This window comes from Durio zibethinus, chromosome 2, assembly GCF_047325235.1.
Source record: "Durio zibethinus cultivar Kanyao isolate XHJ-2024 chromosome 2, ASM4732523v1, whole genome shotgun sequence".
NCBI classification, from domain to species: domain Eukaryota; kingdom Viridiplantae; phylum Streptophyta; class Magnoliopsida; order Malvales; family Malvaceae; genus Durio; species Durio zibethinus.
In genome coordinates, this window is record NC_143163.1 from 39,250,653 (window position 1) to 39,269,797 (window position 19,145).

General features: G+C 35.4%; 3 protein-coding genes and 1 long non-coding RNA gene across 9 annotated transcripts; 1 reads left to right on the top strand and 3 right to left on the bottom strand.

Annotated features, from left to right (window-relative positions):
• The first annotated feature begins 1,293 nt into the window (after nucleotides 1-1,293).
• LOC111317632 (uncharacterized) lies at nucleotides 1,294-2,173 on the top strand. Of its 2 annotated transcripts, XR_002693510.2 has the most exons (4): nucleotides 1,294-1,426; nucleotides 1,508-1,599; nucleotides 1,692-1,816; nucleotides 1,898-2,173. It is a non-coding gene; the product is annotated as an uncharacterized LOC111317632 (long non-coding RNA). The 2 variants fall into 2 exon arrangements; XR_016334876.1 differs by having other exon boundaries at nucleotides 1,508-1,816.
• On the bottom strand, nucleotides 1,413-3,786 carry LOC111317631 (uncharacterized). Of its 2 annotated transcripts, XM_089756728.1 has the most exons (5): nucleotides 2,722-3,786; nucleotides 2,550-2,623; nucleotides 2,416-2,466; nucleotides 2,242-2,318; nucleotides 1,413-2,029 (listed from the first exon to the last, which is right to left on the bottom strand). In XM_089756728.1, exons 2-5 carry the CDS (start codon nucleotides 2,591-2,593, stop codon nucleotides 1,413-1,415), a joined length of 789 nt encoding a protein of 262 aa, XP_089612854.1. In that variant the 5' UTR covers nucleotides 2,594-2,623; nucleotides 2,722-3,786. The 2 variants fall into 2 exon arrangements, with proteins under 2 accessions (XP_089612854.1, XP_089612853.1); XM_089756727.1 differs by lacking the exon at nucleotides 2,722-3,786 and having other exon boundaries at nucleotides 2,550-2,711.
• Nucleotides 3,787-5,072: 1,286 nt separating this feature from the next.
• Nucleotides 5,073-7,702, bottom strand: LOC111317633 (putative pectate lyase P59). Of its 2 annotated transcripts, none has more exons than XM_022920069.2 (4): nucleotides 6,946-7,702; nucleotides 6,173-6,830; nucleotides 5,844-6,086; nucleotides 5,073-5,741 (listed from the first exon to the last, which is right to left on the bottom strand). In XM_022920069.2, the coding sequence occupies exons 1-4, from the start codon at nucleotides 7,143-7,145 to the stop codon at nucleotides 5,517-5,519; spliced, it is 1,326 nt and encodes a 441-aa protein (XP_022775804.2). In that variant the 5' UTR covers nucleotides 7,146-7,702; the 3' UTR covers nucleotides 5,073-5,516. The 2 variants fall into 2 exon arrangements, with proteins under 2 accessions (XP_022775804.2, XP_022775801.2); XM_022920066.2 differs by having other exon boundaries at nucleotides 6,877-7,702.
• A 587-nt stretch (nucleotides 7,703-8,289) lies between these two features.
• On the bottom strand, nucleotides 8,290-18,006 carry LOC111318372 (alpha-amylase 3, chloroplastic-like). Of its 3 annotated transcripts, none has more exons than XR_016334882.1 (13): nucleotides 17,568-17,983; nucleotides 16,977-17,107; nucleotides 16,734-16,788; nucleotides 16,536-16,649; nucleotides 16,276-16,396; nucleotides 15,243-15,598; nucleotides 13,932-14,557; nucleotides 13,255-13,444; nucleotides 12,152-12,407; nucleotides 10,884-11,133; nucleotides 10,409-10,531; nucleotides 9,303-9,470; nucleotides 8,290-8,936 (listed from the first exon to the last, which is right to left on the bottom strand). XR_016334882.1 is itself a non-coding variant. In XM_022921196.2 (13 exons), exons 1-13 carry the CDS (start codon nucleotides 17,844-17,846, stop codon nucleotides 8,778-8,780), a joined length of 2,679 nt encoding a protein of 892 aa, XP_022776931.2. In that variant the 5' UTR covers nucleotides 17,847-18,006; the 3' UTR covers nucleotides 8,290-8,777. The 3 variants fall into 3 exon arrangements, 2 of the variants coding, with proteins under 2 accessions (XP_022776931.2, XP_022776933.2); XM_022921196.2 differs by having other exon boundaries at nucleotides 12,301-12,407; nucleotides 17,568-18,006; XM_022921198.2 differs by lacking the exons at nucleotides 8,290-8,936; nucleotides 9,303-9,470; nucleotides 10,409-10,531 and adding an exon at nucleotides 10,532-10,671 and having other exon boundaries at nucleotides 12,301-12,407; nucleotides 17,568-17,981.
• Between the last annotated feature and the right edge of the window lie 1,139 nt (nucleotides 18,007-19,145).

The following is a 19,145-nucleotide window of genomic DNA, read 5'->3' on the forward strand; positions in this document are numbered from 1 at the left end:
ACTGTCTTGTTCTCACTCTCTGAGCATGCTCCATCTATCAATTAAAAACTTTTCGTTTTGTGTTCTTGTGGGAAACATGAAGTAAAACTTGTAACTGTGTTAACATATATGAAGACTCTTCTCTTCTCTTCTTTGGGTAAACAAAATATCAACTAAAAATTTATGTTTGCATGCATCCAGGATTTGTTCATAGGGCCTCACGGGCATTTTTTACAAAGAATTTGGTGGCAATTGCTTTGACATTTGTCGGCATGGTATTTGTTTGAAGGGAATTTTGCTGGAGTGGGCTTGGCTTCGCGTAGTTTTAGATTTCATGATTTCAATAATGCAATTGTTTATTACTTCCTCAAAGTATAGAGTGATCAAATTTCTGTCTTCCCTTTTTCTTTTCTTTTGTGACTAAAGGTTTTTCGTATCAACTCCAAGTGGTATGCATCCCAACAATCATAATGTTTTTGTTTTTCAATAATGTGATGTGGAAGGCTTATTCATCTGTCCGCAATAGTTAATCCTCAAACTTGTGCTCCGCAGCTCCCTCCTTAAGAATACTACTATACCACAGTTCAAGTATCTTCGGTTGATTTGTTGTCTGTTCTTTTGTTCAAGGCATCAGCATTGCTTCCTCATCCCCTGCTCCTAGTGCTGGCCTCTATTGTGTTGAGGGAAATTTTGCAGGAGTGGGCTTGACTCCATTTACTTTTTTAGTTCATGATTTCAATAATGCAAATGTTTACTATAGGTTTACTATCCTTTATTTGTATTGTCATTTTTCTGACATGGCCTTCTTTCTTGTCCCTTCCAACGCCCTTCTTATTCTTTCTCTTTCAGATATTAGATGAGTTGCCTACGGTTATCACGATTGCCTTCATGTTCTCGATGGAATCAAAACAGGACCAAGGTCTATTCCTTAAAGTCTCTAAGGTGGTTTAGCATTTGTCCTAGTGCGAATGTCAGTCCCTTGGTCAACCAGCAATTGATCGCTCCAGTTTAAATTGTTTCCAATGGTTGGAAGCACTAGTTTTTCACTCTGAACTTGTTTTTCCTAGAAACGTTATGTGGAGACGGTAAAATGATAGCTTATCTTCATCTAGAGGAGGTGAGGGAGGTGATGCAGCAGCTTCCCAACGATGATGAAGAATTAAAAATGGTACTAGTTTGTTGCCAATGCAAGAATTCATTATCAGTGGATTAATAACTTCGCTTTCGGCCATTCTCCTTTCAACATAGATTACAAGACTTTGATTCCTTCATAGCTTAGTGATGATCCCATTTATCTTTGCATTTCATATACATGAATACAACAAAACCAGGGATTGGTTGACATCCACTGCCTCTATGTCAACACTCAACAAAAACAAGAGGAGAAATAAATAACTTAATCTACTCAGTTTGGAAACAGTTGCGGTTGTTAGTTAACGTAAAGAAGGTATGTTTAAGGCACCATTCCACAGGGACTGCACTGTTTTGTTATATAATGGCAGTTCACTTTCTTTTGATTCTAACCCAGCCAGGACGTCTCTATTGGAGGAGCACATAAAAGGGACATGATCAATTTCGTTGTAGAACATTTCTCCCACTCCATTGTTGTCGACTATCTCGGTCAGCCCCTTTGTGTCGTTCTCTTCAATTTCATCATAGTTTGCATTCAAGTTCTGCTCTACTAGTTTGTTAAACATTGAAGACCTAAGCAGGAGGCCAAGTGCAGTTGGGGAAGATGACTTGGCACGAGGATTTACAGAGGCCTTCTTTTGCAAAATATCTTGTTTCTTTGGTCTGTCAAAGGCTTCTATTGTGAAAGGATTCGAGTTGAAGAGAGGTAAGTCATTTGTCTGCTCATTTGGAAAAAGGTTAGATGTTGTCATGGGCTGAGATGCCAAGGTTGTTTTAACTTCTTCAGAAACAAGGGCATGATTGGCTCCAGGTTTTAGCCATCTGATGTATGTGCTTAGGTCAAAGTTGGTTACTGCATTGATCCCTCTATACTCAATTGCTGCAATATCATAAGCATGAGCAGCCTCCTCTTGTGTACCTATAATAATAAGACAAAGAAATGTTTCTTAAGCCAGTTGGGTATTGATTGTAAAAATAATATGGCATCAGTCTACAACTATACTGCATCTAATTTGCAGTTCTCTCTAACCTTAAATCAGAACCAGATCAACTATTTTTTTTATGTCAATATTTGGGCAGAATAGTAACTTTTGCAGTAAGTAACAACACATTTAGGCCATGAAAACTCACTGTATGTGCCAAGATAAAGATATTTGTTTCCAAACACCCTCCCTATTCTTGCCTCCCATCTCCCATTGTGATGATGCCTGCAGTGCATTTAGTAAAGGTCTATGAATTTAGTCCTTATTTTCAACATCAAGATAAATAAAGTCACACTCTGTCTCCTTACTGCTTACTGCTTACCTTGCAACTCCTCTATACCTGGAAACACCCCTTGAGAAACCGCTGCTTCTCCTATAAACCAAGAAATAAAAAAAGGTTAATATTTGGATTAGCAAAATTTGAAATAAGAAACAACCACATCTTGGGAAAATTACCTTCTTAAAGAGGCTAAGTATTCCTCTTTTGTTACACTCTTCATTATCTCAATTTCCTTCTCATAATCAGATACCTGGAAAATATACCATAAATGCATTTGAAAAAATATTAGATTTCATGTCGCCCTAGAAATAAAGGGAACTGTCAGATCAGCACAAAGAGTAATTGTACCGGAAAATTTGTGAAAGTTGATGTTCCCCAGTACTTAATAGCAGCCAAATCATATGCTCTAGCTGCAGATTCTTCTTCATCATAAGCTCCTGATAAGATAGCAATCACAAAAGATGGTGAGTTTTCCACTAATTATTTTTTTCCGAAGCAAAGATGGTTTTCATCAATAAAGGACTCACCAAGATAAACTGCTCCATCCAGCAATTTCGTCCAAGGTGTAAGCAGATGACAAATCAAACAATCAAGATGCTATTAGCAAATATAGCACAAGAAATAAAAGCACAAAAACTTGCTCATTTGTATCTGATAAGAAATCGCTTTATATAAGTCGCATACCTTGCTTTCCCTTCTTCCTTTGTGTCGGATTCCAGGAACCTTTATCCCATAAGTGAGCTTCGAACCTTCCAGTCCAACGATGTCTTGCAGTAGGAAATAATCAGCCTCATCCATTTAAAATCTTGTTGATTTGATACTCGAAGCATAATAAACAGTAAACCCAAGAGAAAAGAGCATTTAAAACCTGCTGACACCCCGGAATCTTGAACTTCTCTTCACTGTAGTGGCAGTAGGTTGATCACCTTGTACTTGTTGTTCTCCTTGTTGATTGTTGCAGCCTAGTGCACCGGTGGAGGGATCTCTTCGGCGTCTCTTAATACACTTGGTCTCGATAGTGTCATCTTCTGCCATGCACAACCGACGCCTTCCAGGGCTTAATTTAGATTTTGCAGTAACCGTTTCCATGTTTCTGATCTCACTATCAAGGAGCTATAAATAATTGATTTATTTGCGGGACGATGAGAAACCGAAAACTAGTGTTCAGATATATAAGTGCCGCAACTTGGTCTTTTACTTATTCTGTCTTTTTGCTGTTGAAATTGTCGTTAGTGTATTAGGACAAAACTTGTCGATGCTCACAATATCAGCCAGGAGAAAGTGAAGTGTCTATACTCTATTATACCCAGCCAAGCAGGGACTACAGTGTAAGGACTGTAATGAAGGCCTCAGATAATAATCCATCTGCCATGTAGCAGATCTCTAGTGTCAAAACTGACCCGGTTAGCCGATATTTTCAAGGTACTAAATGACTTTGACATAATTACTTAATCTCTTCTTAAACCATATCCTTAATCGGATAGAGTTTTACCATGTCAATAATGTTTAAAACTAGATAGTGAAGATAATATTTCATGAAGTAGCAAGTTACTTCAATTAACTCAAGTTGTAATTTTTTTCAAAATGGAACCGTGTTGATGGGTAGTACTAGAACTTATTTTCACTCTACCAGGGTCACCTCTTACATTTGTGATGGAACCCTATCCTAGGTTAAACCAGCTAAGTAACAGTCATCCAATAATCTCCAGTTGCAATATATGTTAAACCAGGATTGAATTTTAGTTACTGAAATTAAGAATACAACGCTCTACCATCAGACCACTAGGTTAATGTCTATAAGTAGTAACTTTTATGCAGGGAACTGAACTGCTGTTTACATATTGCAGATAGACAAATTAAGTGGAAGAATTCAATGGTAGGTCTGAGCTTTTGGGAGGACCCAAACCGACAAGTTTCCTATGACAAATTCAAATTTGGCTTACTCTTGGAGAAAATGCAAGTTTTTGTCATCTGGGATGAGTTACGTCTAACAGGAAACTTGTCTTCTGTGAAAATTATAAAGTAACAAAATGGTATAGTTGGGAACTATATTGTTTATGTCTGGTCATGCTTAAGATTTTTCGTCAAGGAAAATAAATCATTAATCATCTGTGGCTTCTTTTGTTTACATTTTCAGATTCCAGTTGACAATTTGACAAGTTTTTATGTGGGTCAAAAATGAAGTTTGAGTACACCACGGAGCTCTTGAGGTTGAATGGCGATGTTTACCATAAAACAGAAGAGGTTGCAAGACTTCCAATTATATGCTAGTGGGCTTTTTTTTTTCCTTCTCTTTATTTTAATTTGCTAAGGTAGGGTGGGCTTGTTAAGGGTAAAGGCCACACACACACACGTGTATATATATGCAGCAATGACTACCAACTAATTAAAAAAATTATATGAAATAGATATTTCATATCAGCATATATCCATTTTATTCAAATAATACTTCATAAATACATTATTGAAAAAAATCAAGAATTTATTATACATCACTATGATAATTAAATAATAAATATTTATTTCAATAAAATCATTAATGATTTTAGTAATAAATAAATAACTTTTTTAATACAGTGATTGAATGGCAAAACATATGCTTGCATGGAGTAATACAATCTCTTTTCTATGCATACCAACAGCAACTCTCCATTTGAAATCAAATGTACATGTTCGACTGACAAGGCAACTTAAGAAACGAAAATTACTAGTCAACTTAATTAAAAAAAAATTTTATATCATTGAAATAGATATATACAAACAATACTTTTTATTTTATTGTCGAATTCAATATGTATAAGTGAGAGTACATGTTATGCAATACAATGTGTACATATATAGCAAAGCCTTTGACGTTGAGATGCAAAAGCTGATAAATACCTCATGAAAAAAAAAAGAAAAAACAACATAAAACAAAATTCCCCCAACCTACAGCAGCAACAGAAACTCATATAATCTTGAAATTTGCTTCCATTCCCCTTGCAACAAGCCCCAATTCAAAATTTCCCTTACGCAATTCCATCTTCCCCGACTGATTTATACGAGGGAAAGTTGATGGAATACAAGAACAATTAATTCCCATTTACCACTTCCACTCGCTGTGCTTCCTAGTGCAGTAATGAGAGTAGGCTTGCATTTAAGTGTTAACAAGGCCGGCCACGGATGCAGTCAAGTGATCCAGCATGTCTTGTGAGCATGGACACCATATGAGCAGGCTTAGGATATATCATATTGTTGCCTGCGTATTTCTTGCTGGCATTTGGATCTCCAGATTGAGTGAAAAATGCCCCGTCCACCATCAGATCACCCTCTGATCTCCAATTCCAACTCTTCCATACTTCTGGTGGTGCATAGTCCCTCTTGGTCACCTTCACCAATATTTACCAGACATGAAAATTACGTTAGCAAGAAAACAATATATGATCAGTTATCACTAGGAAAATTAACTAATTGAAAATGTGAATGGCTACCTCCTTGGCTGCCGAGTTTGCTGGAGCAACAAATCGGTTGCCCTGGCTGATGATGGTAGGGTGGCTGCTGCCTCCAATAGCATACATGAGCCAATGAGTGTAGTCATTGTTGACCACATGGATAAACCCCCATCGGCATCTTGGCATCCTTTGTATCAATCCTTTACCGAAGTGGGTGAAAGCAACAGTGATCTGCATCTTCTGATCGTCGGAGTAGCTATCACTTGCCCCAAACAACATCACCTGCATCGCCACACCAGATGAAATTATTTGTCATCCGAGCTTGTTCAACTTTTTCCTAGAATCAAATGTCAAAAAGTTTTGATTACCTCATTGTGGTTAGTGAAATGGCAGTTGGAGATGGTAATGGCAGTTGAAGCCTGAATGGCATCAATGAGACCATCATAGCAATGATACATGGAAAGATGGTCAAGCCAAACGTTGGTTGCTCCGAAAAGAGAAATCCCATCACCATCGCTCCTTGTCCTGAATCCATAGTGGTCTTCAGCATCCCTGATCATGCCACCACTGCCCTGAACAATGTCATGAATATGGAGGCCATGGATAATGATATTCCTCGCAAACTGGATAGTAATACCAGCCCCATAAGCCACATGCACATTGGCTCCCCTAGCATCGATGGTTTTGTCGCTAGTCATAATGAGCTCCTGGTTGAGCTTGATGATCATACTTCCTTTGAAGACGATCCAGAGAGGCCGCTTTTGGATCACAGCATGACGTAGAGTTCCAGGTTTAGGATTAACCATATCATTATCTGAAGGATCTGTCACCACGTAAAACCTTCCGTTCTTTCCACCAATAGTACCACGACCAAATCCAAGGGCGCAATCAGCCAGCCTCTTCCTGTTTCTTGCCCAGTTAGGATCACAGCGCCAGCATTGGTCGATGGGGTTGGTTGCCTCGCAGGGACCACCTTTCCCCTTTCCCCTCAAATTCCGCCTTGTGCTATTAAACCCCATCAAGGTCCTTAATGCAAGAGAAAAATGCGCAATCCATGTTTATTAAACAAAACAATTCAACAAAAAAAAAAAAGAAAATCGTTGTTTGAAAAATGGCAATTAATAATCTCACACTCTTATACCTGGCAACATGGTGGTTGAAATGCTGGGTGACTTCCTCGGGATTGGGGTTATATGCCTTCTCGGTATGTTCTTTAGCTTCCATTTCACGTTGCTTCCAGTAATCATCATATTCAGCAATGTGAGCTTGCAGGGTTGGGATTATGACAACAAAAGACAAGAAAAAGAAAAACAAGCTAAAACTTCCATTGCTGGCTGCCATGTTTCTAGCCCTTTTTGTTTCAGGCTTTGGATTTTGGCTTCGTGGTTCAATCTGTTGGCAAAAGAAAAAGAAAAAGAAAGGAAAAAAAGGTTTCAATGCCGAGGTCCTGCAAACATTTATTGATTGCAGACAGGACCAAGACCAGAAACAACCCCAGTCAACAGGTTGAACTTACAGAATGGGGCGTTTGGAAGAGGAATCCGAATTAGAAAGTATTACAGGCATTGTTTAAATACAAGAAGAGAGGTCCCAAAACAAGACAAGGAATCATTGATGTGAGTAGGAGTTTTTCCTGCGGCGGGAAAGAAGGGGAACCGCAAGCATTTCAATTCTTGGTAAACGGTTACAGTTTACTGATAATTTGGAGGCGAATTTGCATCCATATCTCCATAACTAGCCAATGCAATACATATGGTTTTCATTGGAAGACTATGGGATTTTCAGTTACTATTAAAGTTTGTTGGATAATTCATAATTAAGATCTTACTATCTTCCTTTATTTTCATCAAATGAAACCACCATGTTGAATGGAAAGACGAAATTATTAAAAGAAGTAACTTAATGTTTTATATAAGAGGAAGTGCAACTTCTTCGCCATTTTTGACAAATTCTACTATTCTGCCCTTGACGGAAGATGGACTGTTCGATGAACTGCTATGCATGTATCATCATTTGCTTTATTATGTATTGATAATGATAATTTTCAACCTTCATTTAACCAAATTAGTATTATAATTTTTTCCACCTTCATTAAATTAAATAGTATTATTTTTTGTCTAACCAAATTAGAACACCAATATAGCCCGGCTTTACTTTAAATAGTTCATCCACTTCTCTTAAAAGATCAATTTCATCGTGTAAAAATTTTCATTTCATAATTTTTTTTCTTAAAGTTGGTCTCTTTTGTATTAAAAAATTAATAGACCAATAAACTAAGCTTGGCTTATCAAGTCTCTGATAGGCAAGTGATAGGCCGAAGTGTTATAATCACATGTTTCAGCATCCTCATGATTGCAATTGTAGTAATAAATTGTATCACTTCCATGCTAGTATTTGATTATTTCCAAGTGAGGCTTGAATCAGATATAGAAACCAGGCTATCAGAAGACAGGATCGCGGACCTGGAACACAGGCCCACTAGAAATTTGGTAAGGAAAAAATAGTCAGTACTTTATTTGATAACAAAATAATAACAATACATCCAATTCGCAAGAAAATGATTTCTTGCAAAATATTACAGGTATGCAAAAGGGAAGAAATTGCCCATCCGGTATTAATCTCAATACTCGTTAGGCATTATAAATAAACTATAGTGTATAAGGGTACATCTCCAAAATTAGCTAACTGGCTTCAACAATCACCTAGTCCAGCCCTGCCCTTAGTCGATTACCCCTTGTATTTCGAGTTAAAAATGGTACAACAATGGCATGAACATTGGTGAGGACCGGGAGTACAGCCTCCGTGCTGTTCAGAACAAATATGATACACGTGTTGTGTTCGAGATTCTTTAACTTGATTTAAGACAAGGATGAAGGTTTCATGGTGGACATTTTTATAGGAGATATATATATATATATATATATATATATATACACACACACTTGGCAACATAAATAATGCCCGTAGTTTGCATTAGGATGCTTCCCAGACCTTGTAATCCCTCCCTTCAAGGACTGAGGACCATCTTTGGGGACCACTTGGAGGCTCAAAATAACCTGGTCCAATCTTCATTGCAACTTTTTCATCGATGATGGCTGCATATACATCCCTCTCTGCCTTGACAATTTTAACCTACCATATACATTTCGATATATGAAGTCAATATTTAACCTGGTTGGTAATTTGCCAACAAAACAACTGCCTAAACTCTTCCCGGATGGGCAAATGAAGAGCGGTCATGTAGCATATTTGTGGTGAAGAAGATAAATTAGAAAGCAGTCCATATAAGCAAAATAGTCCAGCAAAGGTTTCTAGCTTTTCACATATCCTGTATTGGAAATGTAATAAATAATGTTTATATTTACTTCCCCAAAATTTTCTCATCAAAGAGTAGATGCCCAACGGTTAGTTCTTAAGTATTAAAGAACATAAAATTATTTGGAAAAGCTTTCCACTTAAACCTTAGTTCACACATGAAGCAGAGTTTTTGACACTTACTGTACTCCGGCAATGGATTTTGTTTCTGTTTCTGAGAGAGATAAGAGCAGCAATTTCAGAATGATAATGAGAGAAAATGTGATCATAGAACACGGCCGGGGTTCCTGGGTGAGTCAAGATATAAGCATATCCTTGCATTTCCTTTCCACCTGGAAACCTCCAGTGACCCTTCAGGAGTGGTGCAAAAAAGGATTAAAGGATAATTAAGTAAAAAAAAAATTCAACGAACCATGAGAGTAGCATTATAGCAAGGTCTAAACCGGAATCCTTTTCTCTCCTTGAAGTGTGGGCTACTCTCAAAAACTAGTTATACTATATATATATATATATACACGAAGGATCAACTTACATTGTGTAAAAATTTTTTGTAAAAAGTTTTACACATTTTTTTAACCTTTGATTTTAATAAATTCAAGAAACGAGAGAAATAAAAATAATATAATAAAAAATGGATTCACTTCCAGCAGTGTAGGTTTTACACTATTTTTTTTATCCTTAGATCAAAATGGCTAAAATTTAAAATATTTTTTAATCCAATTTAGTTAAGAATTTAATTTCGATCCAAAAGTGAGAAAAGAGTGTAAAACTTATGACCCTTATATATATATATATATATATATATAACATTCTATATTCAGAATCAACCATCTATTAAGATGAATACTTCTTCAGCCTGACTTAATATTAAAAGTAAACTTACCTTCAAATCTTAAAGAAATAATAATAACTTGCTTAGAGCATTAAAACAAAATACAGATTCACAAAGAAAAATCATCTAGGGCCATCTATTAAGAAATTCCTTCGACAAACTCCTGAAACATGTTTATTTATGTGAACAGTGCCCTCTTCTTCAAAAAAACGTTTCAGTAAATTTTAACTGAAACCTATATGTACCTGAATCCTAAAGAAGAAAATTAATTCTCATAGATGAGAAAGAAGAAGACAAAGGGAAGACAGAACTTCAACAATATCATCAAGCCTCAGTTTCAGTGAAAGTGTTACTTTAACAAACACTTGATTTGGCATGCATTATAGTTTCTTTTGATTGCCTTCAGTTAGAAAAAATGAAAAAGTTGAAGAGTGAAAGACTCAAGTGAGATTCAAACCTGGGTAGAACCAGTGTCATGATTCTCTATGAAGGTAACAGCACGAGACGGCCACCATCCAACAACCCCAGGAGGCTTCCCTTTCTCATCCGATAATCTCCAATACTCACATCTTTCCAGAGCCTGAGTGAAATAATAATCCGTAAATATATCCAGCGCCTTATTACTTTAGAAAAGAAATGAATAGAAAAAATTCCCGAGGACAGAGGACCAAGAACAAGGGCCAATTTAAGAGCAAATCATTTCTCTATGAGTTTTTCAACCTGTTAAATGTTTAAATGATGGAAAGGTATCAGAATATCATGCATGCCAAAAAGCTAAGTGAAATATACCTAGAAACACCAAATAGTGGTTCTCAATTTGTGGGCAGAGCGAGGGAGACAACCAATATGAACAAGGTTGTATTTTTCTTTAAATGAACTTCTACAAAACTTTCATGAAAAACTTAACAGGAGAAATTTGGATGACTGCTTACTGAATGAAGAATTCCCTTGGTTGAGACATCAAATGCACCAGCAGTTCCATTTGTAGCATTGATCCAGTCGATAATTCTCTGTCGGTGGGCATCTTGATTGTGGTCCATTTCACCATATGTATAACTGAGAGAATCCCAATATTCACCTACACCAAAGTAAGGTTCACTTGCATCCAAGTAGTCCTTGACATAACCACCCCAAAATCCTCTGACAAAATCCAGCCTCCATCCATCATAACCAATTTCTTCTCTACATGTCAAAAAAATGCCAGCAAAATATTACATCAACAAACTATTACGGTTGAAGTATGTATTATAGAGAAACAAGAAGTAAATCTCTCCTATCATGTAGAAGCACACAGACACGGCTGATCAGAACATGATGAGGTCAGAAATATGCTTGAAAGAAACAAAAGATAACTCATTCACTAATTCCTGACTATTAACGCTGTATTCAGCTCAACTTCCTTGGAATAAAAGTTACTATCATCCAATTGGGAGAAAGTTCCAAAAAAAAAAAGACAGAGAAAGCAAATGTTAAAATAGTTGTAGTATAAAATATGAGGCATATAACCAAAATAGGACCTAAGTTTAAGCAATTGAAACAATCAAATATCTCAATGGAATACGAGATTGTCAAATTTTCACAAAAACCTTTTGGCAAAACTAGGCTATATAACCAAAATACAGGTAGAAAATTTCAAATTGAAAGGATTAGGCTCAAACTTGTGATGAAGAACCACTATGTTGCACCTTGTATGTTTACAAAATGAAAACTTTCCATCAGTAGATCCTTTGTCAATTGGGCCATGTGTTTTAATAAAGAAACATAGGAGAAATACCAACGAATATAAATAACAAGTGCAACTGTGTTACCTTGTATGTTTACAAAATGAAAACTTTCCATCAGTAGATCCTTTGTCAATTGGGCCATGTGTTTTAATAAAGAAACATAGGAGAAATACCAATGAATATAAATAGCAAGTGCAACTGTGTTTCTAGTTCAGTTATTTAGTCATCCTATTGCCAGCATAAAAAATTATATCAACAATCAGTTCAATTGATAGTTGCTGCAAAAGGTGCAGAAGTAATCCAATTAATTACCAATGGTCTTTTTTTCCTTTTTTGTTTGGTTGAACCTGAGTACTATCTAAATATTTCACAAAGCCTATATTGCATATTTTCTATTCTCAACTTAGTGGGGGTTAAAGTAAGATTTTGACACAAGACAAGGTAACTTTGGCAACAGTGCCAAACCAAATATTTACCAGGTATGTATTCATCCATGTCCATTGCAGAACTTTTGACAGGAAGAGGAAAGAAGGCAAAAGCATGATCACACACTAAGAAAATACATGCTTTCGTAATCCTTTCATGCATGTTAGATGGTGGAAGGAAATGAAATTCAAGTTTCAACCTCAGCCAGACAAGCCATTCTTTGAGATCCTTCCTCACAAACTCTTGTGAATGATCAATGTTTGGAGCAGCATGGAAATTATCTCCACTACTTTTGTTGCCCCTTCCCTGTTTGACAGAAACAAGGAGTTCATACCTTCCAGAACATTAATATTCCAGATGCATAGAGTTCAATCAAAAGATTGCACCATATTAAGCATAAAATAAGCAATATTCTTCAAGTCTAAATAGAAAATCTGGAGAACATGCATAAATACAGGCATGAAGCAAGCTGAACAAAGTTTGGCCTATCACAACCAAAATTATAGGTAAGCAGCCATTAGGATCCAGTTTCTCAGCTACCACCACTCCAGCTGAACTGACAAGTTCAGATACATACATCCTAAGCATGCCAATTACGCAACATCTAAACTGCATTTTTTCATCCAGATAATTCTTTTGAGAGCATGGATCTCAGAATCAAATTTTCAAGGAATATTAGCACACATAAGATGTAAAGCAAGATGGTAAATGATAAACTATATTTATTCATTCCACAAAGTTACTATAAAGTTAACACCACCAGCATTGCTACTAATCAAGCTCCATAATGGGTGCAGTGAGACATAGTTACAATTGCTAACTTGGTCTTGCTGCAAGAAAAATTCAGGTAATACCAAATAATGCAGATGTCTGATTACATATTGTCCTAAAATTTCACAGGCCTAAAGTTGAACTCCACAAGTTCCTTACTCATTAGGAGCATCCTTTTTCACTATCTTAATACCCCGTTGCGTACTAATAGAATCGAAATGCAGTGGCACGAATAATTATAATATTTTCCATAAGAAAAACATAACTTGTACTCTTGTGCAATAAGTTGTAAGACAACAGAGGAATTTAAGATGCGCTATCCATGCACCTCAAGAATGGCCTATGTATCTCAAGCTTTGAGAATCACAGAAAACACCAATACCTGAAAATGAGGATCATCTCCAACCACTGCTCGATCATCCCAATTTAAGCGACCACCAAATATATTCCATACACCATTCTGATTTTGAAACTGTGCACAACGGTGATTCAATACAACATCACCAAGAACTTTTAAACCAACTTCATGGAGGCTCTTTACAAGTTCCTTCAGCTCATCAATAGTTCCATATCTGACAAATCAAGAAAATTCACACAATGGTTTGCCTTAGGCCCTTTGAGGACCATGTAACAGATGATTTCTTTCAGATACAAGAAATAACTATCAATTTTCTACAGCTCTGGATGTCCAAGAGGCATTTGCAAGCTATCTTTTAGACTAATAAGATAAGAGTAATTGAAGTCTCATTTTACAATGACAGAAAGTTAAGTTTAAGTAAAAAACAAAATGTAGAAGAGAAGGTCCAAAATCTGGTACTTTAAACCAACATTGATTAGCATACTAAAGCAAACATCAAAAAACATCCAGTTCCATCTTTTTTTCCGAACAAAGATTCGTAATTATAATTTTTTTAAAAAAATTTCAAAAAAAGAATGATTTGTTATGTAAAAGAAGTTGAAAGTTCATCTTTGCAAGTTTCAGCTTCTATGCCCTGGTCCAAGCACCAAATGGTAGACCCTGAAAGGTTTTTATGTAAACTACGAGCTTGTAATATGTACCTGGAATTTAAATTATACAAGTCCTTTGGCATGTATCCTTCTGGTGAAACAGATTCTGTTGGTGGTGGCAGCCAAATCACAGTAAACCCAAGTGAAGATATTTCTGAAGCTTTTTCTTTGAGTTCCATATACCATCGTCCAGATTTATGAGATTCCCAGTTGAAACCTTGGCACAATATTTCAAAACCTGTACCGGTTCCAGAGGATATTGTAACAGCAGGCTTTGTTGCCTCAGTTTCCAAAACAGTTTCCTCTGAAAAGGTTGCAATGGAGCTCCGGAAGATGCTATAGGCTTCAGCAGCTAGCTTCTCAATTTCTTGAAGAATGCTTTCTTGTGCTTCCTTTGTTTTGGTCTTCTGACTCTTCTCAGAGTTAAGGCCACTAACCAAGTTCCGTATTTCATTGATGATATCATCAGTATATGCTTTGCTAGGAATTTCCTCACTTGTACTGTCAGATTGACCATGTTGACCAGGAACACTAATTGCACCAGAGAGGGGAACATAGAAGTCATTTTCTTTAAATTTCAACCAAGTGTTATCATCCAGCTTGAGGACAAAAAGAAATCCAACAAGTTCTTCATCTAAAGTGAATAATGCTCTTGATCCGTTTCCTGTAGCTTTTGGCTGAAAAAAAAAGGATTTTGATTTGAGAACAATAAATGAACAATAAAATAAAACTTCTAAATCAAAAAAATCCCTAATCTCAGACATCCTGATAAAAGCATCCAATAAAGAGGATCAAAAAGAGAAAAAGTTAAGTCAAAAACCCTAGAACGGTCACAGATAATTGATTCTTTTAAACATTCCCCCTTGATAAATAGCATGTTTGCAAACTCAATATCCTACCTCCATGCTCCATGAATAAACTTAACTTCAGCGCACCAAAAGATTAATTTATTTTAGTCAAAGAACTTGCTATTATTTGAACTTACAAGCTACTAAACTAAAAAGAAGAAAATTATATGCAACTGTGGCCAGAAAGAAAAAGATCATAATCTTCATTTCTTTGATTAGTAATCTCATACGTTATTTTCATCCTTTAGTGACTACAGAAAGGTGTTCCAGAATAATCTAACATAAATCTTTACACATGTGCCACAAACAATTATATTCTTTTTTTTTTATCGAAAGAACTAGTAAAGGAAAACAAAGCAACTGCATGAAACTAGTAAAAACTATTTGCTGACATCTAAATAAGAATGCATAAGTTTAGTTAATATATTTTTAGCAAGAATAGAACTAGTTATGTGTAGTAAGAACTTAGCCTATGTTTAAGCTTTCACTAGGATACTATAATTACAATTCACACCTGCAATAAAGTGCGTAAGGCCTTGTTCTTGAATACAGCTGTTTCCGGTGGATATGGGGCAGCAGGAATTTCCCATGTTTTAGCATCATCTCTACAAACACCCCAGTGAACTACAACATCTCCAGGTATATCAGTTTCCATATACAGAACATTTTTTGCTGTATCAGGAGACTTCCTAACAGCAATACTCACTAAGTTACCAATTGAAACTTCTTTTACAATAGGCTGCTCCTCATAGAACCCTTCAAGGCGCCTATTCTCATTTTTAGAGTCCTTGGACTCATTGTTGCTGTTTGGACTATTAGCATGTGATGCTTCTGCTTTAAGTAGGACATTAGAGAACTGCCCCAGAGCACCTAGGATCAGGAGAAGCCAAAGAAATGTGTCAGTATCTCACTAAACAATGAACAGAGAGGATAGGAAAGATATGGTAGAAAAATAGTCCATTCTGTTCCCACCCTGACCCACATCCCAATTCCCAATTCCCAACCCATAAACTAGGATCAGATGGGATACTATAACTTATAGGCAAGTACGCCACTTGACTCATTCTTCTATATTGACTTCTAATTGCACCTAGGAGGTTTTAGGGAAGAAATCATATTTCAACCTATGAGACACTAACCTTAAGTCATGATTGCACAGGGTGCAGACCAATAGAATAGGAGGGTGAAGAAATAAATTGTGCAAACCACTTTTTTCAAAAAATAAAATTTGCTCTAACTACTAATCCACATCTAGAATAACACAAGATAGATAACAATGAAGTGATTTTATTGATGTTATCCTATCCATCTTTTTCAGTAAATTAAGGAAATGTCTCTTTTTAATAAAAGTTAATTAATCGGTACAAAGCCACTGGATTTCATGTTCTATAATATATTGCATCAGGAGTGGCCAGCATGCATTATCAAACCAGAATTTGGTATAAACAAAAAGAAGTTATCCTCAATGAATTTAAATTAATAGCAGAAACTGATTTCTTGTAAAAGCTGAGAATCATGGAAAAAAAGACTATAACACTTTCAGCAACCTGGCCATATGCCAAACCCTCTTTTTGCTCCAACCATATTGCCATCATCCTCAAGGTAATCCACAAGAGGCACCTTAAAATCCCTACCTCTGTGCTGATACCAGGCTCCAGTTTCTTCATCCTGCAGCAACATGTTATCTCGCATATCAGAGAGAGGAAAAAGCAAGATAATATAATAACAAGATTGACTAATGTCTTAAATGATTAGCATATCTACTATAAAACCATTTTCTCAATCACTTCGTATTGGAAATACAAACCTTCAGGACAAAATGTATAGCTGCAATTGCACTGCTGGGATTAAAATCAATCTTGACTTCATGAAACATATCTCCTTCAGACGGTTTCTTCAAGGGAGTTTCAATAGCATAGTCCTGAAAAGATTACAATTACTCCATATATTTATGTTCAAAACAAAAATGCAGCCTTCTATACAAAAATTAGAAGCCAATACATACTCTAATGGGAACTGAACCAGGAGGTCTCATGTCTTTAGGTGGTTGATCCCATTCACTGCAAAATTTGAAAGATGAATTTTACTTTAGTACACAGAAAAAGAAGTTCTCAATACCTTTTCTTTTGGATAACTAAAAGTCCCCAATAGCAAAGTAATATCTTTGTGTGCGCAAATAATATTCAATTACATAACCTACAAACATATCCAATGAACAGTCCAACGAACAGTCAAGATCATGGCTAACCTGCCAAAATCTCCAAGATAAGAAACTCCCCAATGAAGAATCCACTTTCCGGGAAGACTACATCCTACTGATAGCTGCCAATTGTGCTGATCTTTGGATTGATCCAACCTGATGACAAGTTTTCCCTCCACCTACCATTTCAAATTAAAGAAATAAATAACCACTCAAAAATAAGAAAACATCTAATCAAACGGAAACCTAATACGCATATCTCTATTCAATTTTTTCAATAATTCCTTTTTCAAAGTTAAACAGATATTAAAACAGAAGAGTCAGCTCTGTTCGAGTTGAAAACAGAACATTTCCCATAAATTGTTACTGTATATAGAATTAAGCCTCATTGTTCAACCAAATTTACAAAACTAACATCAAAATTTTAAATCATCCATCTTTTTCTCCTCAAAATTTCTCAGCCACCAAGCATCCGAGTAAAGAAATCAACTTGAATTCAACAAGTTTCATTTTTCCATGCAACCAAATAGAAACCAAAAGCAAAATCAAAGCTATACAGAAACAACATGCAAACATGCAATACACATCAAGCAACGCATTTAACATACGTATACATATACGAAGCTGAATATTAAACACCTTTTCAATTCGCTTGACAGGAAAAGTTTCTTTATACAAGATGTCATCTGAAGAAGAGGTGTCGAAGGTGTCAAAGAGAGCTGTATCACTGGAGCTGGATTTGACGACATGAATCTTCCGGATGGGCTTGGAGCTACAGAAGCATGCGGCCCGAGAGAAGAGAAGCTTACGATTTCGAGAACAATCCAATGAGCGAGACGGCTTTAGCAACACCTTAGCTTTCGGACGAGATGGTCGCCTAGGGTTTTGGAGAAGAGAATCTATGGCAACGGTCGCCATGGTTCGTCGCCAATTGATATGGAAAGACGTGGATTTTGTGAGATACTTTTTGCAGAAACTCGCAAATGAATGAGAAAGTTGAGGAGGAGATGATGGATTCTTAGATTTTTTTTTTATTATTATTAATATTTTTATTCTGTTTCTTTTTCTTTATTCCGTTAAATAAAGATCGGTAATTTGGTTGGGGTTTTACGAAATATCAGTGAGCTCTCCACGAATTTCGGAATTTTAAAATAATGCAATTTTATCCACTTCAATTATGACGTAATTTGTCTCAGATTTTGAGATTCCAGCACGTTAAAAACAGTTTCTTTTTTTTCCTTATATAAAAATGGTTTTCTAAAAGTAAGTTCTAAAGCAACTATGCCCTTTCTGGAATTATTCCCTCTTCTGTGCAAAATAATACTTTTTTATTAAAAAGGTTAAAATAAGTTTTTTTTTATTTCAAACTCAAAGCAAATTTCAACTATACTTTATATTAAATTTACAAATTATTCATAAAATTTTAATTTAAAAAGTTACATACCATTTTATCAAATTTGAATTGTATATATTTTTTTTTTCAAATAATGAGAATGAATGAAAGATTTTAAAATTAAAATATTTTTGTAGTATGAACCTGAAAAATTTTATGTTGTCCCCAGTGCATTATATATATATATATATATATATATTATAATCTAATTTTTTTATTTTGATTTGAAAAAATCGAATTTGTATTTGTCGAAATATTTAGTTGTCAAAAAAGCTTTACGATCTTTTTTTTTATAATAAATTGTTAATGAATAATTAAAAATATTTTAAATATTTATATTGATTTGATATATCAAATTAATTTGATATATTTAATATTATATTAATTCGATTATATTATTATTATTATTATTTATAAATATAAAATTTTAAATATTATCATTTTAGATTTCATTTTGGTCCAAATCTCTATTATTTTCTAATTTCAATTTTCTTTATTCTAATTTCTAACTTACGACACAAAATACAAACATAAAGAGACTCTAGTGTATCGTTCTTTTCTCCCTCTTATCTTTTTAAAAATAATCTCATCAAAATTCGACACAAACAATATCCAATTCCAACCTTTACTTCTTTTGACACGAACAAACTTTGGGCATATAACAGAAAATATTGGAAATCTGCTTAGTGCCTACTCCTGCGCTGTTGCCACGGGGAGCATCCCATTCCCATCATCTTTACGTACATCGAAAGACTGATTAAATAAATTTTATTTGTGTGGTTTAAAAATTTTATTAATAGTAAATTAGATAATTTTTTATATAT